This window comes from Eimeria acervulina, genomic scaffold, assembly GCF_000499425.1.
Source record: "Eimeria acervulina Houghton genomic scaffold, Eah_scaff434, whole genome shotgun sequence".
NCBI lineage: Eukaryota > Apicomplexa > Conoidasida > Eucoccidiorida > Eimeriidae > Eimeria > Eimeria acervulina.
In genome coordinates this window covers 1-16,461 of record NW_013549810.1, presented here as the reverse complement: position 1 = coordinate 16,461, position 16,461 = coordinate 1, and the positions used below count along the sequence as shown (strand labels likewise).

Genomic DNA, 16,461 nt, shown 5'->3' with positions numbered 1-16,461 from the left:
ATATATATATATATATATATATATATATATATATATATATATATATATGTAGTATATATACGCATGCGAGCATAAATTGAAACGTTAATAATATACTTCCCTGAAAGCCAAACAAATAAAAAGATAAAAAATAATATCAGCGGTTACTTTCTTGTCTTTGTATACCCCCTCTGCTATTATTATAATATTATTATTATTATTATTATACTAAATAGCTAGCTAACTAAATAGCTAGTTAGCCAATTAGCTAGCTAACTAACTAGCCAGTTAGCCGATTAGCTAGCTAACTATATAGCTAGCCAACTAGCTAGCTAGCCAATTAGCTAGCTAACTATATAGCTATCCAACTAGCTAGTTAGCCAATTAGCTAGCTAACTATACAGCTAGCTAACTATACAGCTAGCTAGCTAGCCAGCTAGCTAGCTAGCTAGCTATTCCCACGCAGAGGTTTCCTGGGCATCTTCCTCCCAAAGTTGAGCTGATTTTGTCTCTGATAGAATTTTTAACTTGCTTAAAAAATCAGTGCGAATGAACACAGACTCCTGCTGCTGCTGCTCGTGCTCATGCTCCTGCTGCTGCTGCTTCTGGTTGCTGCTGCTGCTGCTGCTGCTGCTAGGGGGCATAGTCTCTGGGTCTTGCTGAGGCTCTCTCCTTTTCTTTTTGCTGCTCTTCTTCTCAGAGGCAGCGCCACCCACTTCGTCCTGCTGCTGCTGCTGTTGCTGCTGCTCCTGCTCTTGCTGCTGCTCCTGCTGCTGCTGTCTCCTCTTTTTTTCTTTTTTAGGTCTGTCGGCTGCTGCAGTAGGTGTTTCTTTGTGGTGCTGTTGCTGCTTCTGCTGCTGTTGCTGCTGTTGTTGCTGCTGCTGTTGCTGCTGCTGCTGTTGCTGCTGCTGCTGTTGCTGCTGCATCTCTCTTTTTGCTTCTTGACTATCAATGACTTTTGTTTTATGTTTTTTCTCTGCATGTGTTTGGGGTGTATCTTCATCTGTGTGATATTTGTTTTGTTTGTTTTGTTTGATATATTTTTCTTTTATATCCTTTTCTACTTTAATTTTTTTGTCTTTGTTTTTATTTATTATACTCTGCTCTAAATTATCTTCTTTTATAATATTATTAACGAGGCCCCCCTCAACTTTCTTTAAGATTGTCTGCAGTTTACTTTGAGGTTTAGCTGTTAATGGTTTTGTATTATATATTTTTAATGAAGGTAATGAAGAAATACAAAAGGTCTTAAGAGATTCCTGAAGAAAAAAATAAACAATAAACAAAGCTGCATATACACCTGAAAATAAACACTAAACAGATACAGATCGAGAAGACAAACAAAGACACAAAAAAAGAGAGACAGAGACAAAGAAAAAAAAGATAAAACAAAGAAGACAAACAAATAGAAAAATAGAAAGATAAGATAAAGACAAAGAGAGACAGACAAAGACAAAGAGAGACAGAGAGAGACAGAGAGCGAGACAGAGACAGAGAGAGACAGACAGAGACAGACAGAGACAGAGTCAGACCGAGAGAGAGAAAGAAGAAACAGAGAGAGAGAGAGAGACAAACAGACACAAACAGAGACAAACAAAACAAACAGAGACACTCAAAGGCAAACAGAGACAAACGGAGACAACGACAGACAGAGAGACAAACAGAGAGAAAGAGAGACAGAAAGAAGAAACAAACAGAGACAGACAAAGACAAAGAGAGACAGACAAACAGAGACAGACAAAGACAAACAGAGACAGACAGAGACAGAAATAGAAAGAAACGACAAAGAGAGACAAACGGTGAAGGAGACAGAAAGAAGAAGCAAAGGAGATAAACACAGACAAACAAAACAAACAAAACAAACGAAAGCATAAGCAGATAAAAGCAGAGAGACAGAGACAAGAAAACAAAATAAAGAAAGTAAAGGAGAGATAAACAACTACAGACTAAAGGAGACAGAGACACAGCAACAAAAACAAAAAAAAAGAATAGACAAAAATAATATTAATTTTATTTACGCTCTCCGTCGCCATCAGAGGATTGCCGATGAAATTCAGCTGAGATATTTTTAAATGATGTCCCACAGCCTCCACCGCCCTGCGCAAACCCTAAACCCTAAACCCTAAACCCTAAACCCTAGGCGTTTGCCCTATCATTGTGTAGGTTTTGTTTACATATCAGGGTGCGCTCTGTTCGCCGTCCTGCATGGCATTTAGCTGGTGATTAAGGGTTTAGGGCTTAGGGTTTAGGGTTTAGGGTTTCTTGCTTGAGGTTGGGTAGGAGGTTATGCCCTAAATCCAGTATAGACAGAGAAGGCATGCATGTGATGCTGTCTTTTAAACTCATTAATTTGTTTTTTGCGAGTCGCAGCTCAGACAAGGCGGGAAATCTGTCGCTAAAAGGAAAGTGCTGTCAATACACACAAACAAACAAACAAACACACACACACTCTAGCTAGCTAGCTAGCTAGCTAGCTAGCTGGGTAGCTAGCTGCCTACCTAGCTAACTGCATATCTAGCTGCCTAGCTAGCTAGCTAGTTAGATAGCCAGTTAGCTATTTAGATAGCCGTCTATCTAGGTAGATAGCTATCTACCTAGATAGCTAGATACATAGCTAGCTGGGTGGGAAGGTGGATAGCTAAAAGGCTGGCTAGCTAGCTAGCTAGCTAGCTGGGTGGGTGGCTAGCTAGCAAGCCAGTCAGATCGAGGTTTACGAGCGCAACTATGGGTCTCTACAACTCCTGACTCTTCCTACTGGCTAGATAGCTAGCCAGCTAGCTAGCTAGCTAATCGCCTCATAAGATAGCTAGCTAGCTAGCTAGCTAAACCAGAGGAAACGTGAGCCTTGGGGCAGTACTGACGAAGGAAGCGCCTAATAGCGGAATCAACTGGACAGTTGCAAGGGCTTAGGGTTTAGGGTTTAGGGTTTAGGGTTTAGGGTTTAGGGTTTGTGAGTACCTTGAGTTGGTTTTCAGACAAAGACAGCTTCTTAAGATGAGGCAGAGGCTGAGGGGGAAAAGCGAAAGAAGAAATTTTGTTGCGAGACAAAACTGAGAATAAACAAAACAAACAATATTATATATTATTTAATATATATATCTTTATATATATTTATATATTTAATATATAATATATATATATCTTATATATATGTATGTCTCATTATAATTATATTTATTTATGAATAAAGAAATGAATAAAAAATAAAGTAAAGAAATTGGATGATGCAATAATAATTATATTTATTTATTTATAAATAAACAAATAAATAAATAAATAAATAAATAAATAAATAAATAAATAAATAATATTCACCCATATGAAAAGGAGACAATAAAAGAAAAGGAGACAATTAAATAAAAGGAGACAGTTAAATAAAAAAAAGACAGTTAAATAAAAAGGAGATAAATAAATAAAAGGAGACAGTTAAATAAAAAGAGACAATCAAATAAGAGAAGCCGATTAAATAAAAAAGATAAATAAATAAAAAGAGATAAATAAATAAAAGGAGACAATCAAATAAAAGGAGACAATTAAATAAAAAGAGACAATCAAATAAGAGGAGGCAATTAAATTAGAAAAGATAAATAAATAAATAAAGATAAATAAACAAAAGGAGACAAATAAAGAAAAGGAGACAAATAAACAAATAAAAGGAGACACATAAACAAACAAAAGGAGACAAATAAAGAAAAAGAGACAGTTAAGTAAGAGGAGAAATAATATAAATAAAAGAAAGCAAATTAAATATAAAGAGACAGATAAATAAAAACGATAAATAAATAAAAGGAGACAGCAATTAAATATAATAATCTCACTAAGGCTCTCAACTCGCAGCAAATAACATCCAAAAGGAATTCGGCCTAAGTGACCCAAACAAATACAAAAAAACTTTTATTGTTTTTATTTATTTTTTATTTTTATCGCTTTTTATTTCTACTATATTTATAACAGACCCAAATAATACTTTTGCATGCATTGCTGCTGCATACTTTTATTGTTCTATTTATTTTTTATTTTTATCGCTTTTTATTTCTATTATTTTTATTGTTTTGTTATTATTATTATTATTAGTATTATTATTATTATTATTGTTGTTTTGTTTTTATTATCTCAGTCTTCTTCTCCCTCCTTCTCTGCTGATCAAACTCTTGTCGGTGTGGCTTCATTGAGTTAAACAAAACCCTAAACCCTAAACCCTAAACCCTAAACCCTAAAACCTAAAGCATCTTCCTTGTCGCTCTTTTTCCTGCGTGGAGCTCCCCTTAAGACCTATGGTTTAGGGTTTAGGGTTTAAGGTTTAGTGTTTAGGGTTTAGGGTTTAAGGTTTAGTGTTTAGGGTTTAGGGTTTAGGGTTTAGGGTTTAGGTGTCTTACGAATTTCATTTCCACTCAAAATGAGGGCCTTTAGATTTGGAAGGCAGTCAAAGCCCTCCATCATCGTCAGCTGCACCACAAAACCCTAAACCCTAAACCCTAAACCCTAAACCCTAAACCTGAAGCTGAGGGCCTCTACAACAAGTTACAGCAGGGCCTTCCTAGGATGCTCAGTTACGTCCGTTTGTGCTTCTCGAGTTTAGGGTTTAAGGGTTAGGGTTTAGGGTTTAGGGTTTAGGGTTTAGGGTTTGCCTGGTTGTCGCTGAGGTCTAGGACTCGGAGGTTGGTGAGGTGGTTTAGGGTTTGTGTTAGGTTTTGTATTTGATTGTTTGCAGCTTTTAAATGCCTCAGAGATAAATTAAAAGAGAGAAAAGAAATATCTGATAATTTGTTGTTTGATATATCTAAGTAATGAAGCTGCTTTAGAGAGCTTAAATCTTCAGCTGTACGTACACCCCGACTGCTGAGAACAAGCCTCTCTATTGCTGAGAGCCCCCCCTCTCTACTCTCCAGTAAACTCTTCTTCCCCTTCCCCTGCTGCTTCTCCTGCTGCTGCTGCTGCTTCTGCTGCTGCTGCTGCTGCTGCTGCTGCTGCTGCTGTGTGGCTTCAGCTACTAGGGCCAGAGTCAGGTGTGGTAGGGGGGGGAGAGACGCTCGTGCTGCTGCTGCTGCTGCTGCTGCTTCTTTAGCTTCTGCTTGTGCCTTCACAGCAGCAACTACCCACTGGGGCAGCTTCCCGCTACTGTTGCTGCTGCTGCTGCTGCTGTTGCTGCTCTTGGGGTGGGGTTTGTGTTTATTTCTGGGATGCGGCTCATCTACTTTCTTCTTCTTTAACAGGGGCCCCCCTTCCTCTTCTTCATTATAAACCCTTTTGGGGGCCCCTTCTTTATCTTTATATCCTTTGCTATTTATATTACTTCTGACAGTCTCGCTGGGGGCCCCCTTTAAACCCTCCTTGGGGGCCCCCCTTAAACCCTCCTTGGGGGCCCCCTTTAAACCCTCTTTGGGGGCCCCCTTAAAACCCTCTTTGGGGGCCCCCCTTAAACCCTCCTTGGGCGCCCCCTTAAAACCCTCCTTGGGGGCCCCCTTAAAACCCTCCTTGGGGGCCCCCTTTAAATCCTCCTTCGGGGCCCCCTTAAAACCCTTCTTGGGGGCCCCCCTTAAGCCCTCCTTGGGGGCCCCCTTAAAACCCTCTTTGGGGGCCCCCTCTGTGGTAGTAGGGGGCCCTGGGGGCCCCCGATGCTTTTTTGTATTTTTACGGGGCTCCTGAGGGGCCCCATATGTCTGTTGTTTGCTGCTGCTGTTTGAAGTCATAGCAGCAAGGGGGCCCCCTGTTTATAGGTTGTTGTCAAGGGCTTCTAAACCCTGCATCCAGCAGGGTTTAGGGTTTAGGGTTTAGGGTTTAACTGAGAGGCTTTAAAGATTAATATTTTCAAATAAATTCATCAATTATTGATATTAACAAATTAACAATTGAAAACAACCCGGCAGCAGCAACAAGATATAGGGGGGCCCCCGGGGCCCCCTGGGGGCCCCCAGGGGCCCCACAGGCGAATATATAAGACGAAGCGAAGAAGAAATAAATATAGTTGCAATTTTATTAAAATGTTTTTAATTAGATGCATTTAACAATAAAAATATCGGAGAAGTAAAGCCTTTCTAAAACCCTAAACCCTAAACCCCAAACCCTACACTTTCACTAGGTCTATCTGTAAACCCTAAACCCTCGCAGGAATGCATCTATATATAAACACCATAATAAATGCAACTTTATTTTGATTTTCTTACTACGGCGTTAAACCCTAAACCCTAAATTCTAAACCCTAAATTCTAAACCCTAAACCCTAAACCCTAAACCCTAAACCCTAAACCCTCAACACGTGGATTGTACGATGATTCGAAACCCCAAAAGTCGAATTTTGCCGATTTCTCCGCCTCGCCTCCTGATGGGCGGGTGAAGGCAGGCTCCTGAAAAGTATATCTGATGGCTAGCTAGCTAGCTAGCCAGCTATCAAGCTAGCTATGCAGCTAGCTATCCAGCTATCCAGCTAGCTAGCTAGCTAGCTGGCTAGCCATCTGTGCTGTGCGGCAGCATTTGCAGCGTCTGTCAGTGCAGCGTTTTACCTTGCCGCACTTTCCCCCAATCCCCTCTCTAGCCCTCTGTTTAGCTAGCTAGCTAGCTAGCTAGCTAGCTAAACAGAGTCCTCTAGTTAGTCATCCAGTTAGCCGTCTAGATAGCTAGCCAGCCAGCTAGCTAGCCCTCCAGATAGCCCTCTAGATAGCAAGCAAGCAAGCTAGCTAGCTAGCTAGCTAGCTAGCTAGGTGGATAGGTAGGAGCTTACTTGAGTAAGGTTGGCATCCTGGGTGCAATGGCGTCGACAGCATTTCTGCTGAGACCTACTTCTCTAGCTACAGCATAAAAAGCTTCTGTGTAGCTATTAGTCTTTTTAGCAGTTCTTCGGATCTCATTAGCCCCCCAGCCCTTAGCTCTTAGCTTCTCGCCTAACTCTTTAAACGCCATTGCCTCTCTTAGACTTACCGGGCCCCCGTGGGGCCCCACAGCTGCTCGTAGATCTGCATAAGTGCTGCTTTGAAGCAAAGCGCGCAGTCGAGACATTGCTGCTGCCTCCTCTATCACCATCTGCCGCTGCTGCTGCTGCCGCCATGCTGGCTGCTGCTGCTGCTGTTGCTGCTGCTGCTGCTGCTGCCATTGCTGCACCACAGGAGACGCTGATGTTGTGCTTGATATTGAACGAGGAGAAGGAGGGGGGGGGCCTGTTCGTCTTGCGCGGGCTCGCGTGCTGTTTCCTGCTGCTGCTGCTGCTGCTGCTGCTGCTGCTGCCGCTGCTGCATTAGGAGGGTAAGAAGGCGGAGCGATGGTCCCCTCTAGCTGTGGGGTTGCTGCTGACTCATCTAACTCTTCTTCTTGAAAATCGCTGTTTGCTGCTTCTTCTTCTGAATCTGCACTCTCCTCCTTAGCTGCTGCTTCTGCTGCTGCTGCTTCTGCTGCTGCTGCTGCTGCTGCTTCTGCTGCTACTGCTGCTGCCACTGCTGCTGCCTCTTCATGCTCTTCTCGTGATGATGACGGAGCTATGGGTGCTGCTGCTGCAGATTCTTCGGGTGCTGCTGTGCTGCTGCTGCTGCTGCTGCTGCTGCTACTGCTACTGCTGCTGCTGCTCTGTGCTGCTGCTGCTGCTGCTGCTGCTGACGTTGCTGCTTCCGTCGGAGAGGGCGTTCTCAGAGAAGTTGAGGTTTCTTGGTGCTGCTCCTCTTGCTGTTGCTCCTCTTGGTGCTGCTGCTGCTGCTCTTGCTGTTCCCGCTGCTGCTCTTGCTGCAGCTGCTGCTCTTGTTGCAGTTCTTGCTGCTGCTCTTGCTGCGGCTGTTCTTCCTGCACTTCCTGTTCTTGCTGTTGCTGCTGTTCTTGCTGCTGCTGCTGCTGTTCCTGCTGCTGCTGCTGCGGGGCATCTGTTGCTGTTGCTGCTGCTGCTGCTCTAGTGACAGCAGCTTGCATATCTTTTGCTGCAGCAGCAAGGGGTGCATTTGCAGTGTATTCCCAGGGGGCCTTCAGCGACTGCAGCGTCTTAGCCAGCGACTCCAATATTAACAGCAAATGCTCTTGAGCTTCAATAAAACGCTAAACAAACAACAAACAAAGATATATAAATATATATATATATATATATTATATTAACGTATATTATATTTACATATATTTATATATATAAGTATTTTATGTTTATAGGTGTAGAGATTTGTATATGTAGATATCTGCATATCTATATATTCATCTATGTATATATATATTTATTTATTTACTTATGTATATATATATATATATGTTTGCATGCATAAGGGTGTTTATATTTTGATGTAGATAGGGTTTAGGGTTTAGGGTTTAGGGTTTAGGGTTTGTACCTCGACTTCTCCGACGGTTCTTGCGGCTGCATTGGTGAGTTGGTAGAGGGTTGCTCTGTCTCCATCTCTCATTTTTGTTTTGTTAGTTGTTGTACGTATATCTTGAAGTGCAGAAGAAAGAGTATAAAGAGCAAGTCTAGCTCTGGGGTGTATATACACTGGAGCGTTGTTGAGGCTCTTGCTAATCTTTTCAACAGCAGCAGCAAGCTCACGCTCCTGCAGCGGCTGCTGACGCTGCTGCTGCACTGTAGACCCAACAGGGGCAGCAGCTGCAGCAGCTGCAGCAGCAGCTGCAGCAGCAGCAGAAGGAAGAGGCACAGGCGGCCGCCAGGCAGCTGCAGATACTTGAGAACCGATTAATTCAGGGGGGCCCTGAGGCCTTAATAATCGATTAGAATCTGCTGCTACACCTAAACCAAACATTGGTGGTGAGCGTACAGCTAGCTGCTGCCCTGCTGCAGAAAGAGAATCTGAAAACCAAGACCCTGCATTAAATAAATCTGTGCTTAATGCTGCTGCTGCTGCTGCTGCTGGAGAGTTAGAAGAGCTCCTCCCTGTGTGCTGCAGTATACTAGAACCAAACCCGCTGCCGCTGCTGCTGCTGCCTCCCCAGGGAGCAGCACTCGCAGCAACACTCAGGAGAGAAGGACCGATTAAAAAACAAGACAGAGAAATAAAGCAAACCGATGGGGGCGCCATTTTGGGGTGTACGTACACTCAAACAAATTGCACTGGGGTGTATTGGATGTCTGCTGCTTTTGCCGATATTATAATATGAAAAAAATAATAGAAAGATATATTTTATTTGTTTATATAAACGTAAAAACTCAAAAAATTCTATAAGGTCTTATTATGCCGGACCCTTACAGGCACATCAACCTATATATACATATATCTGCATAGATATCAATATATATCTATATATATACATATATAGACATATATATGTATATATATGTATGTATATAAAGTGAGTGCTTCTGCGGTGTACGTACACTCCAAACAAGGCAATAGGCCTAAGAGGCCGTAAGCAGACAAATTAGTAGGCGATGGTTTGAGTTAGGGCCCTGAAAACACTTAAACATAACAAACAAACAAGCAAGCAAGCAAACAAACAAACAAACAAACAAACAAACAAATAAGTAAATAAGAAATTGATAATCAACAGAGTGCTGCGCTGCGGCGCCAGCGTTAGCACCCGACCGCCGCTATAGGGGGGGGTAGCAGCAGCAGTGGCTGTAATAAACAGCTAGAAAATATTCTTAAATAGATTTAAATAGAATAATTTAATTTATTTTAATATTTTTTTGTTAAAATTTATACTTTTTTCCCGACATTTCAATGCATTAATCATATATTCTCCTACTTCTTGCATTTTTGAGCTGTCTGTACACCGCGAAATAGACCAGTGACCTTCGTACCTCCTTCGGCCCTTCTATTTGTGTTTTTATGCATTTTTAATGTTTTTTTCATTATTTTATTGTTTTTTATTGTGTTTAGAGGCTTCAGACGATGTATTTACACCTGGAATGGGCCTCAAGGAAGGTAGATAGCCATTGGTGTTGCAAGCAGCAGCTGCCTCCATTGTTTTGCTTCTTCTTCAATATGCATTTGAATTTATTCTTGTTTTTGTTGGTTTTTCTTCTTCTCTATTTAAAATAACTCAACAAATATATTTATTTCACCCCTTCTCTGATAGAGGGAATAACTTACGTTTCTGCTGTATGCGCTGCATCTGCATATACACTCCATAATATATCGGTGAATATACACCGTGCAGCCTCCTCTCTGATTCTTTTCTTGCAATGTTGTTTGTTTTCTTTCCTTCCTTCCTTCTTAGATCGACTGTCTTCTGGCATCTCCTTTATTTCAGGGTTTAGGGTTTAGGGTTTAGCAACCAGAATGATACGTTTTTCCCCCAAGAGAAGCACTCAAAAGAACTTCATCTGCATGCCGCCTTTTGCGTAGCAATCTTGTGTTTAGGGTTTAGGTTTGAGGGTTTAGGGTTTAGGGTCGATACAGCTGCTGGAGGCTGAAGCGCTGCTTTTCCTTTTAAAGGGTTTTCTACGCTTTAGCTGAGCTGCATGTACACCTGAACACCCCAAAATATTAGTAAAAGGAGTTAAGGCGGCTGCATCCTTCTGTCTTCGAAGCAACACAAAAAGAAAAGAAAACAAATGCCGATAAAAGGCGATGTACACCACAAACAACAACGATATTTAAAAGGGAGATAGCATAGATAGCTGCAGCAGCTAGCTGTAGCTAGCTGTAGCTAGCCACAGCTTGCTAGAGGGCTAGCATACATGCGTTAATGTGCTGTCAGTTACAGTACGTGAGAAAGAGGAGGCAAACCGTTCCTCCTTCAGGGTTTACTAGGGTTTAGGGTTTAGGGTTTAGGGCTTCAGCACGCATGGTGGGGGTTCAGACTGGAGGCTTTAGGCTTACGTAAAAATGAATTAGGGCTTAGAGTTTAGGGTTTAGGGTTTAAGGTTTAGGGTTTAAGGTTTGGGTTTAAGGTTTAGGATTTAGGGTTTAGGGTTTGAAATGGTGTCAATACACCCTAACTATTTCGGGTGTACATACACCTGAGAATAGAGGAGGTTTGGCTATTTTTTGCTTGCATTTATTTTGTTTTTTAGTTTGAACAAAACAACAACAACTGCTGCTGCTTGCCTCTCCTTTTGTTTGTCTCTCTCCCTAGGGTTTGAGGGTTTAAATGCTTCATCTACTCTTCGAGTTATTTGTTTTAGTATGCACTCCCCACAGATTCACAAAGCCAAACCGCAACTGAGGTTTAGCATGTGCTGCTGCTGCTGCTGCAGCAAGTGCAGCAGCAGTAGCAGAAGCAGGTGCAGCAGTAGTAGCAGCAGCAGCAGCAGTCGCTGCAACAGCAACTGCAGCGGCAAGTGCTGCAATTCGTAAGAGAAGGACTGACACCCAGCAGCCTAAACCCTAAACCCTAAACCCTAAACCCTGAACTTCCCTCAAAGCTACTATTCATTTGCTGTTTATCTGTAATGGCTCCTAAGGACCCAAACAAAGACAGCGGGGCGAAGCAGCAGCAGCTGCAATAATAGAAGCGAAAGAACTCTAAACCCTAAACCCTAAACCCTAAACCCTAAACTGGGGTTTAAGGTGTGGAGACAGAGGGAACGACAAGTTAATTGGACATGAAGCTCAGGTGTACATACACCTCAAAAAGGAGAAATGAATTATTATTATGATGCTAATTTATAATGCATGCGATGTAATTAGCCCTAAAACAATTAAAAAAGGACAGACAAAGAAAAAATAAAGTTGCTGCAGCTCTCCTGTTTCTGTTGCTGCTGTTGTTTCTACTGCTGCTGGTGTTGCTATTGCTGTTGTTGCACGTGTTGCTGCTGCTGCTGCTGCTGCCGTTCCTCTTGCTGCTGCTGTTGCTGCTGTTGCTGCTGCAGCTGTTCGCGCTGCTGCTGTTGCTGCTGCAGGCACCTCCCAATTTGATCTCTCTAAGTATAAGAAGATATTCCTTAAAAGAATTATTATGAATATCTTTGATTAAATATATGCATTTAAATATTATTAATTATATATATCTTCATTTCTAATTATAAACTCAGTCTTCGGAAGGGGCAGGGGGGCCCCCAGCAGCGAGGGGCCCCTCTTCTTTGTGTAAGTCAGTCTTGTATATTCTTCATTCTTTATTGCATTTTTTTGTTTTAATTGCATTATTATGATAAATTAATATATTAATTTGAATAAAAAATAAGAAGAAGTTTCTGAAAAGGGTTTAATTATACCTTTTATTGCATTTTCTGAGGTGTATATACACCGCAGATATACAGCAGCAGCAGCAGCAGCAGCAGCTCTTCAGCGGGCAGCAGCTATTGGGGGCCCCCTAATAAATGAGTGTATTGTATGAAGAGTTGATAATATGAAGTTGAAATTGTTTGTTTATTAAATAATAAATATTATTTATATATAAAATTAATTTATTTAATATAAATATCACAATATAAAGCAAGAAAATATACAAAAAATGTGCTGTCTCCCCTCAAACCTTGCAGAGTTTAGAGAGAGCCAGTACTGGGATAGGTTCTTCTTAGATAGAAAAGGAAGGCCTTTTGAATGGTATGGGGACTATAAAGATTTTAGAGAGGCTTTGGATGCCCTGGGCTTCCTTAAGGGGGCCCCTCAAGCAGCAGGGGGGCCCCACTCACCTCAGCAAGGGGGCCCCCACGTGCTTCATGTTGGCTGCGGCAATTCAACTCTAGCTAAAGATTTATTCGATGATGGGTAGGTCTTTTCAGGTGTATAGGCACCTCAATATCAGCTACATATGATGATATATTATCCTGGGCTTCTTCTTCCAGTGTATCTCCAGATGTTCTTTGTTTATTCTTCTTCTCGAGGTGTATCTGCATTTATTGTTTATTTTTCTTTTTATGCTGTGTATCTGCAGCTGTTGCTTGCTGATTCTTCCTGCGGTGTATCTGCAGCTACTGCATATTCTTCTTTTGCGGTGTATCTGCAGCTATTGTTTATTCTTCTTTTTATGCTGTATGCCTGTAGCTATTGTTTATTCTTCTTCTTGCACTGTATCTGCATTTATTTATTCTTCTTCTTGCGGTGTACCTGCAGCTATTGTTTATTCTTTTTCTTGAGGTGTATCTGCAGCTATTGTTTATTCTTGAGGTGTATCTGCAGCTATTGATTATTATTTTTCTTCATTTCTTTTTGCGTATTGTCCTGCAGATACACCCGAATAGTTAATGTCGATTTCTCTCCGGTTGTTATTGAAGAAATGAAGAAAACACATTCACATCTCTCTACTATTGAGTGGCATTGCTTAGATATTAGAGGTAGAGGCCTTCAGAAAGCCTTCTTAAAGGGGCCCCCTTCATCAGGGGGACCCTCAGGGGCCCCCCCCTTTGATTTAGTATTTGATAAGGGTTTTCTTGATGCATATATCTCTATAGATCATGAAGATGATCATGTAGAACAGGGGGGCCCCCTAGGGGCCCCCAATAAGGGTACAGGGGCCCCCACTGGGGCCCCAAATAAGGGTACAGGGGCCCCCACTGAGGGCCCCCAGGAGTCATCATATGATTACCGAAAGGCTGCAGAAGAATATTTTGAAGCTGTCTTTGATGTTTTAAAGGAAGGAGGTTCTTTTGTTCTTATATCCCTCGCACAAGATTATATCTTGAAGGAATTCGTACGCATTAGGGTTTAGGGTTTAGGGTTTAGGGTTTAGGGTTTAGGGTTTAGGGTTTATATGGAGGATGGGTTGGCACACACAAGTGCTTTGCTGTTTCTGTGAAGGCATATGGCTGTGTGGGTTATCAAGGGTTTAGGGTTTAGGGTTTAGGGTTTGGGGTGTATATGCAGGTGCGTTTCTTCTTGCGGCGACCAGTATCAATAGAGATATTCTGCTGCCCATCAAAAGAAGAAATCAGTCGGGGGGCCCCCTTCTCGCGATTACAACCCTTTCTATTTTGTATTAAAAAGGGGGCCCCCAAGGTAGAAGTAGAGGGAGAAGAAAACGGCGACAAAACTAAAACTCAGGTGTACGTACACCTCATAAAATAGCAAATCATATGCAAACAAACAAACCTTACTAAACCCGCAAATGCAAGCTTCAGCGGTTTTGCGGGGCCCTAGGGTTCCGCCCTAACGGGTTTAGGGTTTAGGGTTTAGGGTTTAGGGTTTAGGGTTTAGGGTTTGCGTGCGCAGACCCATATGCAAGCTGGCGGGAACGGCAGGAAGCGGCCCTGAATCTTTTCCCTTATGGGAGTTGACGAGTGAGTTAAGGGTTTAGGGTTTAGGGTTTAGGGTTTAGGGTTTGCATTGCATATGTGTGTGTGCCTTTTTGCATGAATGTTTAGGGTTTAGGGTTTAGGGTTTAGGGTTTGTATTGTATATGTGCGTGTGTATTTTTGCATGGATGTTTAGGGTTTAGGGTTTAGGGTTTGATGGTTTTGATGGTTTATTTGTATATCTTTATTATTTGCAGAGAGGTTAAGCGCTTGCCGCAGCAGGGTTTTAGGGTTTATGCTCTCGCATGCAAAGACCCCAGGACAGAGACTGCTGGTGAATGTGGGGGGAGCAGCAGGCTGTTTTTCGCGGTGCAGTTTGGTTGTCTATGACTCCAAGAATAAACAAAAAGAATTAAATAACAAACAAACAAAACAAAACAATACTGCTGCTGTCCTCGTACCCCCAGGGCAGGAACTCTGCTGGACATTCAGCTCTGCAGAAGGAAACCAACAAGTCAGGGTCTAGGGTTTAGGGTTTAGGGTTTAGGGCTTGGGATTGGGATGTTATGGGTCAGGGACTGGGGTTTAGCGGGTGGGCCTTGGGGTTTATGGTTTGCATTTTAGGGTTTAGGGTTTAGGGTTTAGGGTTTAGGGTTTGGCGTTTACGGTTTGGGTTTTAGGCTTTTTGGTTTGGACTATGTGCGTTTCGGTTTAGTTTTTAGGGTTTAGTTTTTAGGGTTTAGGGTTTAGGGTTTAGGGTTTAGGGTTTAGGGTTTGTGTGGGGTGTCCGTACACCTCGCAGATTGCGGATCAGCTGGAGGTGTCTCGTTTAATTATCGTTACCTTCCCTCTAGGGTTTGAAGGAGCAGAAGAAAATAATTATTCTTTATCTCGCTGGCGACAAATAATAGAGAAAGCTCAAACAACCCTGGGCCCTCTTTTGAGAGAATTTGCACTCTCGCCTGATGTGAGGGTTTAGGGTTTAGGGTTTTGGGTTTTGGGTTTAGGGATTAGGGTTTAGGGTTTTGGGGGTTAGCGGTTTGGCGTTAGGGCGTAGGGTTTAAGGTTTAGGGTTTAGGGTTTAGGCATCCCATTTGACTGCGTGTCTATTTATAATTAATATTTATATTTATAAATATAAAGAGAGACAGCAAAGAGAGACGATAAAGTGAAAGGAGACAGATAAACAAAGAGAGAGACAGAGAGAGCGAGAAAAAAATAAACATAAAAAAAACAAGCAGAGACAGCAGCAACTCCCGCCTTATAATATAATTACAACAATAATTATAAACCGTCTTCTTTACTATTTTTTTATCTGTCTCTTCATCTGTCTCTTCATCTTCTTTTATATATGTCCATATCTTTCTTCAGGACCCTATTCCTATATTAACATTAGGAGACAGCGCTCCCGTCTTAAAGGTATTGCTGCAGCAGAAGACTCCCTCAGGAGGCTGCATTCTTGTTCGTGATGTTCGAGACAATTCAGGTTTCTTAGCTGGGGGCCCCCAAGGGGGGGGCCCCCAAGGGGGGGGCCCCCAGGGGGCCCCCTCGTCTTCAGCAAGAGGAAGACACCGCAAGACAAACCATATTAAAAAAGATAAAGACAGTGAACATCAGAGATTAATGCGACAACTCATCTTCTCTACTAACCCTAATGTCCTTCAGTCAGAACTCAAGGTTTGGATTCAGGGTTTAGGGTTTAGGGTCTAGGGTTTAAGGTTTAAGGTTTAGGGTTTAGGGTTTAGGGTTTAGGGTTTGGTATGACCACAAAGGGGTGTTGGCTTAGGGTTGGTGTGCTGATAAGAGGTTTCTTGCTTGCTCTCGAGGCGTCTTCTGTTTAGAGTTTAGGGTTTAGGGTTTAGGGTTTAGGGTTTAGGGTTTGTTGTGTTGTGTGCGTTATAGTTGCGAGTGCCTAAGGGGGTTTCGTCTGACTCTAATGAGGTTGAGTTTCTTCATCAGGATCCGGCATCTGCTTATTACTGTGCCCTTTCTCTTGGTTTGTTTTATTTGTTTTATTTGTTTTATTTGTTTTATTTGTTTTATTTGTTTTATTTGTTTTATTTGCTTCTGTCTCTTTGTCTGTCGTCTATTTATTGCTGCGCTTAATTACCAGTATATTTAATAATTGTAATATATATATATATATATATTTATTTATATATATTTATATTTGTATATATACATATATATATGTGTGTATATTGCATAGATAACCCTGTATATTATCTATTTGTACAAATATTTATATAAGTACAGATATAATCATGTATCGTAAATATAATATATATAATATACAGATGTTTATATATCTGTATAACTATATATATATGCCTATATAACCCTGTCTAATATGTATAAGATATAAAATGCAAATAATATTAATATATATATTTATCTAAGCCCATATCATATATGTATATATATCAATATATATATATATATATATATATATA

General features: G+C 41.5%; 4 protein-coding genes across 4 annotated transcripts; 1 reads left to right on the top strand and 3 right to left on the bottom strand.

Annotated features, from left to right (window-relative positions):
* Positions 1 to 431: 431 nt before the first annotated feature.
* Positions 432 to 905, bottom strand: EAH_00038360 (hypothetical protein; the record flags this gene model as incomplete). The annotated part of the gene is made up of 1 exon (XM_013395468.1): positions 432 to 905. One exon carries the CDS (start codon positions 903 to 905, stop codon positions 432 to 434), a length of 474 nt encoding a protein of 157 aa, XP_013250922.1.
* Positions 906 to 1,989: 1,084 nt separating this feature from the next.
* Positions 1,990 to 5,669, bottom strand: EAH_00038350 (hypothetical protein, conserved; the record flags this gene model as incomplete). Its single annotated transcript, XM_013395467.1, has 4 exons — positions 1,990 to 2,076; positions 2,938 to 3,029; positions 4,356 to 4,425; positions 4,809 to 5,669. 4 exons carry the CDS (start codon positions 5,667 to 5,669, stop codon positions 1,990 to 1,992), a joined length of 1,110 nt encoding a protein of 369 aa, XP_013250921.1.
* Positions 5,670 to 6,693: 1,024 nt separating this feature from the next.
* Positions 6,694 to 8,693, bottom strand: EAH_00038340 (hypothetical protein, conserved; the record flags this gene model as incomplete). Its single annotated transcript, XM_013395466.1, has 2 exons — positions 6,694 to 7,976; positions 8,483 to 8,693. The coding sequence occupies 2 exons, from the start codon at positions 8,691 to 8,693 to the stop codon at positions 6,694 to 6,696; spliced, it is 1,494 nt and encodes a 497-aa protein (XP_013250920.1).
* Positions 8,694 to 12,288: 3,595 nt separating this feature from the next.
* EAH_00038330 (methyltransferase domain containing protein, putative) lies at positions 12,289 to 14,723 on the top strand (the record flags this gene model as incomplete). Its single annotated transcript, XM_013395465.1, has 5 exons — positions 12,289 to 12,545; positions 13,005 to 13,467; positions 13,641 to 13,819; positions 13,986 to 14,053; positions 14,689 to 14,723. The coding sequence occupies 5 exons, from the start codon at positions 12,289 to 12,291 to the stop codon at positions 14,721 to 14,723; spliced, it is 1,002 nt and encodes a 333-aa protein (XP_013250919.1).
* Between the last annotated feature and the right edge of the window lie 1,738 nt (positions 14,724 to 16,461).